The sequence below is a fragment of the Eriocheir sinensis genome, unplaced genomic scaffold, assembly GCF_024679095.1.
Source record: "Eriocheir sinensis breed Jianghai 21 unplaced genomic scaffold, ASM2467909v1 Scaffold706, whole genome shotgun sequence".
Taxonomy (NCBI): Eukaryota; Metazoa; Arthropoda; class Malacostraca; order Decapoda; family Varunidae; genus Eriocheir; species Eriocheir sinensis.
Genome location: NW_026112061.1, coordinates 20,001 through 27,500, shown reverse-complemented (window position 1 = coordinate 27,500; position 7,500 = coordinate 20,001). Strand labels below are relative to the sequence as shown.

Genomic DNA, 7,500 nt, shown 5'->3' with positions numbered 1-7,500 from the left:
ATCACATGACTAGTGAATCTGATAAACAGAAAAACACAAGAAAATGCCACCCCGTTCTCAAACCGCGGGGACCTATTCCAATCTGGAATATCAAAATAAAATTAACAACGCCGTAGAAAGCCTCGGAACTTAAATTAGCAGCGTACATATTTGCTTTGCCGCACTCGGTATCAGACTGTTGATCACCTGGGTGAGCTATTGAAGACATTTCATGCAAAGATCTGACATCCTACATAAGACAAAATGCAGCGCTTGTGAACAGATGCTGGGACAGCATATTCGTGATTTACGTCAGGACATCAGTGACAGTGACTAACGCTAATCATTATTAGAAAGCACTGATAACACTATGAAAAAGAAGCTGTGTATTGTGAGTGCATGCAAGCTACGAGAATTGTAACATCATTCGCAGGATGGTTGAACTCGAGAGGAAGTACCACTGAAACATTTACAACAACCCATGAGTTCTTGGAAAAACATAGCTGGACGTCAAGAAATACATTGACACAGAGACAGATGGCTCAACCAACACAATATCAGGCATTAACTCAGTGATCTCAAAATTGCCGGAAATGTACATACAACACACATTAAGTGCACATATGTCACTCTTTACAGCTATGCACTTCTTGTATGCAATGAAAAAATTGCCCTCCACCTTGGTATATGCACTGTCACAAACCTACAGATGTTTCTCTAGTAGTGTTCTCACCAACAAAGTATACCAAATACCTTTTCTACAATCAACAGGAGAACAACCTCAAGATTCTGCAGCTGTGATACGATGAAACTACCAATTGCTCCACATGCCTGTCAGTTCTGCATCAGTGAGCTGGCTCATTTGAGTAAGTTTATGGCATGATAAAAAAATATGTGAATGCATTTAGATCTCTCTCTCTCTCTCTCTCTCTCTCTCTCTCTCTCTCCTCTCTCTCTCTCTCTCTCTCTCTCTCTCTCTCTCTCTCTCTCTCTCTCTCCTCTCTCTCTCTCTCTCTCTCTCTCTCTCTCTCTCTCTCTCTTCTCTCTCTCTCTCTCTCTCTCTCTCTCTCTCTCTCTCTCTCTCCTGCATGTATTTAGTAAATAAGATACTTATATTGCACAAAATCTCTTTTCAGATTTCCAAGCACGAAGACTATACTGCAGGCACATGTCAAATGTGCAAGATCCAGCGAACAAGGCGTTCTTAGTTCCTGAACCCTATTATTGTCTCCGGTGACAAGTGAACAAGATGTTCGAAGGCTGATCGGTGTCAGCAAACTACTTGCAGGCTGATATCCCTTTAAATCGTCCTCATTCGACTCATATGATGCGGACCTTTTTCTTCACATAAGCTGTGATAAATTTTACGATGTGAGTTAAATAATTTGCTAGTAACAATGGTGATAGCCTAACATAATATTATAATTAATATTTCTTTAAGAGTATCATCATACTCATTATGATCTAATTTGCTATTCTTTTTTTACTTCGACTTTGCTATATATTTCTTCAGGTGGACGTGCAACCACCTGCTGTACGCTTGATGGACATGGGTGTGCAGTTCAACATAGAAGTGCGGGACAGGTAACCTGGATCCTGGAATTGTCCTGCATCAGGAAACGGGCGTGACTTCCTCAGTAGCTTCTCCAAAGAGCTACAGATGAGGTTGCCCTCGAATGTACAGCTTCTACAAAACATGGTTCTTTGAGTCGGAAACAGTTTAAGGATAAGAAAATGAGCTAGACATCTTTCCTTCGGTATAAACAGAGACATTAGTAAGCTAGATAGAGCGAAATTGTGAGGCTGGGGACTGTCAGTTGGCCTAGAGATTCTGTTTTAGATGCAGAAAGTTTTGGATGAGTATACATACTAGATGCTTCAGGAGAAGATTTTAGTGAGGTTAGAATTTGCTTTTGTCACTTTTAGCAATACCTGTTAACGTAATGCTTCAGTAGAAAGTGTTTCACAAATAGACACAGTTAAGTAAGCTCAAAACAGGATACAGCAAACAAGTTTAGAAACGCCCTGCATGTCCGCATTCATGCAGAGAAATGGCATCTATTGCCATAAGTTCACTCCCTCTGAAATGCTGTCTCTGTTTACCCAAGACATTTACTGTGTAGATAAGGCTAATGATAACAGTGACTATATTGATATTGATGCATACGGACATGTGGCTATGTAGTAGCCACCTGCCAGCTGGGGTGGAATGCAAAAACAAATTGCATATTTAAGGTTGCTTGAATACGTACCACACGTACTTGCATATTTTATTTATTGAAACGCAAGGAAGCCTAAAACTGCGCGAAAGTACGTCAGTAATGGACATTCATTTGTGAAAGTAACTTTCGAGGTTTAAACTCACTGAGTATTTAAATATAGAATATGTAAAGGTAGAACAGCCGTAATATTTTGTTATCAAACAATGCAATTGCTTTACATCCAACAACGAAGCTGAGTAGATACCCAAATATAATTTTATAATTTTCCTTTTCACCGTATAGTATGAATATTTACTCTGTGCATATTATTATCTAGATCTCAATAAGTATGTCATTGTCTGCCTTTGTCATGTCGTATTCTGTATATTATTAAAAATTTGGGCTCCTTTTGGGCGGTTTCTAGAGGTTACATTGGCGGGTTTTGGGCGGGTTATCCAATTTGGGACTGGGCGGGAACGTGGATTCAAGGACATAGCGGCCTAGCATACCGAACCTCAGTGTGCCATCAGCCTTCAGAGGGGAGGTGTGCGTGCCTTGAGCTCCGGTGACTTGGACACGTGGCTACTATTATTATTATTATTATTATTATTATTATTATTATTGGAGCTCATTTGATTATCTTAAGTGATTTGTTTACTACTATAATTACTCTCGTTTGACTTATCTTAGTCCATTCATACATATTATTATTATTATTATTATTATTATTATTATTATTATTATTATTATTATTATTATTATTATTATTATTATTATTATTGTTTATCTCTATACAAGGAAGTGATGTTAGTAAGGTAAGTGTCTGGTCGATATGTTGGTAGTAGTAGTGGTAGTATGCGGGTAGTAGTAGTAGTAGTAGTAGTAGTAGTAGTAGTAGTAGTAGTATATTGAGGAAGAGGAGAAGGAGGAGGAGAAGGAGGAGGAGGAGAAAAACGAACAGAAAGAAGGAGGAAGAGAAGGAATGGAGGAGGAAGGAAGGAGAAGAAGAAGGAGGAAGAGGAGGAGAAATAGAGGAAATGGAGGAGAAGAAGGAAGAGAAGAAATAAGAAAGGAAGAGAAGAAAAGGAAGAAGAGGAGGAGGAGGGGGAGGAGGAGGAGGAGGAGGAGAAAGCCCATATGTAGAGGAGAGGAAGGATGGAAGTAGGGGAAAGCAATTAATAGGGAACAGGTGGAGGAGGAAAGCAGGTGGAGCAGATGGAGAGAAAAGTGGAGGAAAGGAGGAAGGAAGAGAGAGAGTAGGAGGAAGAGAAGGAGGAGGAGGAGGAAGAAAAGGAAGATGTAGAAGAGAAATAGGAATAGTTAGGAGATGAAGAGGAGGAAGAGAGAGAGAAGGAGGAGGAGGAAGAGGAGGAGGAGGAGGAGGAAGAAAAGGAAGATGTAGATGAGAAATATGAATGGTTAGGAGATGAAGAGGAGGAAGAGAGAGAGAAGGAGGAGGAGGAAGAGGAGGAGGAGGAGGAGGAAGAAAAGGAAGATGTAGATGAGAAATATGAATGGTTAGGAGATGAAGAGGAGGAAGAGAGAGAGAAGGAGGAGGAGGAAGAGAAGGAGGAGGAGGAGGAAGAAAAGGAAGATGTAGATGAAAAATATGAATGTTAAGGATATGAAGAGGAGGAAGAGAGAGAGAATGAGGAGGAGGACGAGGAGGAGGAGGAGGAGGAAGAAGAAAGGAAGATGTAGATGAGAAATATGAATGGTTAGGAGATGAAGAGGAGGAAGAGAGAGAGAAGGAGGAGGAGGAAGAGGAGGAGGAGGAGGAAGAAGGAAGATATATAGAAAAAAAGGGAAGGAAAGGAAAGGAAGGGAAAGGAAAGGAAGATGTATGTATGTATGTATGTGTGTGTGTGTGTGTGTGTGTGTGTGTGTGTGTGTGTGTGTGTGTGTGTGTGTGTGTGTATTATGCAGATTAGAGAAACCACACAGATGAAAGTTTAAACGTCTTGAGTGCGTGGGCGTGGAGAGAGAGAGAGAGGCTGAGGTGTGGGCGTGCGTGGGCGGGGCTCGAACCATGGGACCTCTACTTTGTGGGTCGAGCGCGCTAACCACTGTGCCAGGGAGCTATGTGTGTGTGTGTGTGTGTGTGTGTGTGTGTGTCGGGTTCGAGGAGTAGGCGGAGGAGGAAGAGGCGGAGGAAGAGGCAGTGACCGGTAGAAGAAGGGACGGAATTATATTGAGTCTCTCTCTCTCTCTCTCTCTCTCTCTCTCTCTCTCTAATTATAACGGAAGGTGAGAAAGTATAGGTAACGTCTCTCTCTCTCTCTCTCTCTCTCTCTCTCTCTCTCTCTCTCTACGCAATTACTGTACGGAAGTGGAACGTATGGAGAGAGAGAGAGAGAGAGAGAGAAAGAGAGAGAGAGATGACTTTCTGTGACCACCTTCACCACCACCTACACCATCATCACCACCACCACCACCACCACTAACAGGTTGGGTGAGGTATGCAGTTGAAAGATAGTATTAGCTTTCACTCTCTCTCTCTCTCTCTCTCTCTCTCTCTCTCTCTCTCTCTCTCTCTTGATATATTTGTACTTTCTTCTTTCTTTCTTTTACAACTTCTTCTTTCTTTCTTTCTTTCTTTACAACAACAACTACTACTACTACTACTACTACTACTACTACTACAACTACTACTACTACTAATAGTACTTATTCTTATGCTTAACGTATTTAGAACGGAAAAAGAAAAAAAATTACTCTCTCTCTCTCTCTCTCTCTCTCTCTCTCTCTCTCTCTCTCTCTCTCGCTTTCTCCTGTATATCCATCTTCGAGAGAGAGAGAGAGAGAGAGAGAGAGAGAGAGAGAAACACCCACATATCGTAACGCTCCATAAAGACAGAAGAAAGAGCTAATATTCCTTTTCCTCCTCCACTTTACCTCAATTTTTCCTCCACTTCCCTTCTTCCTGCGGCTCCTCCTCCTCCTCCATTCTCCTCCCCGATCCTTTGGCTGTCATTCGCCGTAGGATTTGGGTATAGGAGGTGTAGGATGCGTAGGATAATTAAGGATTAGTAGAGAAAGGTAAATGAAGGAAGGATATTGTCATTTTCCTTTTTTATCTCCTTTTTCCTCCACTTCCTCCTTCCTCAGCTCCTCCTCCTCCTCCTCCTCCATCCTCTTCCCTGATCCTTGGCTGTCATTCGCCGTAGGGTTTGGATATAGGAGGTGAAGGATGCGTAGGATATTTAAGGATTAGTAAAGGGAGGTGAAGGAAGGTAGGATATGGTCATTTTTGGTACTACGTTATTTTAATTTTTGTTTCCTTCGTTTTGGTCTTTTTCCTTCGCCTCCATGACTGTTCTTCTTCTTCTTCTTCTTTTTGTTCTTCGTCTTCTTCCTCTTCTTCTTCCTCCTCTTCTTCCTCTTCTTCGTATTCTTATTGTTGTTCTTGTTTTTGCAGGATGGATCAGCTGATAACCTCCACATTGTTCTTCCTTCTGCTCCTCCACGCCACGCCCAAGGTATGTGCATGCGTCCGTACGTGTCTGTGTGTGTGTGTGTGTGTGTGTGTGTACTTATATATATAGGTCACGGTGCTGCTTGGGACATACAGACTACGTGACATACTTACACACACACACACACACACACACACGCCCGTACGGTAATATTTTAGTGCAAACTCAACTAACCGTCTCTTCCTTTTATGTTATGACCCCAAAATCCCAGTTCGCCTGTTTAAGTTAGATTAGGTTAGGTTAGGGTTAGGTTAGGTTAGGTTAGGTTAGGTTAGGTTAGGCTAGGTTAGGTTTGGTTAGGTTAGGTTAAGTTAGGTTTGGTTAGGTTAGGCTAGGTTAGGTTAGGTTAGGTTAGGTTAAGTTAGGTTAGGTTAGGTTAGGTTAAGTTAGGTTAGGCTAGGTGAGGTTAGGTTAGGTTAGGTTAGGTTAGGTTAGGTTAGGTTAGGTTAGGTTAGGTTAGGTTAGGTTAGGTTAAGTTAGGTTAGGTTAGGTTAAGCTAGGTTAGGTTAGGTTAGGTTAGGCTATGTTTGGTTAGGTTAGGTTAGGTTAGGTTAGGTTAGGTTAGGACTGTATTGTGACCCTAATGATAGTTTGACCCTTCTTCTGCACCTTGAACGGGGAAAATGACCCATGACAACCTCGTTAATCATCTCTGTGGTCTCGTGATTTGAGTTGCTGGGCTTTTCATGGTCTGTTTTGTGACCCTAGTAATAGTTTGACCCTTCTTCTGCACCTTGAACGGGGGAATCACTCTTGAAAACCTCCTTCTAATATTTCATCTTCCTCTTCCGCCTTTCCTCCAATTTACCTCCTTTTTTCCTCCACTTCTCTCCTTCCTCCTCCTCCTCCACCGCCTCCTCCATCCTCTTCCTTGATCCTTTGGCTGTCATTCCTCGTAGGTTGTAGGTATAGGAGATGAAGAATGCGTAGGATTTTTAAGGATTAGTAGAGAGAGGTAATGGATGGAAGGATAGTGTCATTTTTACTTCCTCTTCTTTATCTCCTTTTTTCCTCCACTTCTCTCCTTCTTCTTCCTCCTCCTCCTCCTCCATCCTCTTCCCTGATCCTTTGGCTGTCATTCGCCGTAGGATTTGGGTATAGGAGGTGAAGGATGCGTATGATATTTAAGGATTAGTAGAGAGAGGTAATGGATGGAAGGATAGTGTCATTTTTACTTCCTCTTATTTATCTCCTTTTTTCCTCCACTTCTTCCTCCTCCTCCTCCTTCTCCTCCATCCTCTTCCCTGATCCTTTGGCTGTCATTCGCCGTAGGATTTGGGTATAGGAGGTGAAGGATGCGTAGGATATTTAAGGATTAGTAGACCCTTCTCTGTGACCTGATTTGAGTTACTGGGCTTTTCAATGGACTGCGACGTTTAAAGACATGGCCCTGATTCTGACACTCTCCCGTAGGTGGCACTGACGGAGCTGGTGCCAGACAACATCGCCATGCCCCAGGATCACGCCCACCGGTTTGTCCTGCCCGCCCCCGGCCTGAGACACCGCCCACCACAGCCCTCACCCCCACAGATACCCCCACCACAGCAGAACTCGGGCACACCACAGCTAACAGAACCGCTCTCTACGAATGATCTAGGTGAGAGAGAGAGAGAGAGAGAGAGAGAGAGAGAGAGAGAGAGAGAGAGAGAGAGAGAGTTATATAATGGCAGAAAATATGACATAACTAACAATAATAATAATAATAATAATAATAATAAAAATAATAATAATAATAGTGATGATGTAATAACCTTTTCTCTCTCTCTCTCTCTCTCTCTCTCTCTCTCTCTTTCTTTTTCTTCTCTCTCTCTCTCTCTCTCTCTCTCTCTCTCTCTCTCTCTCTC

General features: G+C 42.4%; 1 protein-coding gene across 1 annotated transcript in view; it reads left to right on the top strand.

Moving 5' to 3' along the window:
- Positions 1-2,721: 2,721 nt before the first annotated feature.
- LOC126994025 (cuticlin-4-like) overlaps positions 2,722-7,500 on the top strand; it is a 13,254-nt gene continuing 8,475 nt past the window's right edge. Inside the window, exons 1-3 of the mRNA XM_050853274.1 lie at positions 2,722-2,995; positions 5,599-5,659; positions 7,070-7,253. Of these exons, the coding sequence (XP_050709231.1) occupies positions 2,985-2,995; positions 5,599-5,659; positions 7,070-7,253 (256 nt within the window). The 5' untranslated portion in view covers positions 2,722-2,984. The remainder of the gene's footprint in view (positions 2,996-5,598; positions 5,660-7,069; positions 7,254-7,500) is intronic.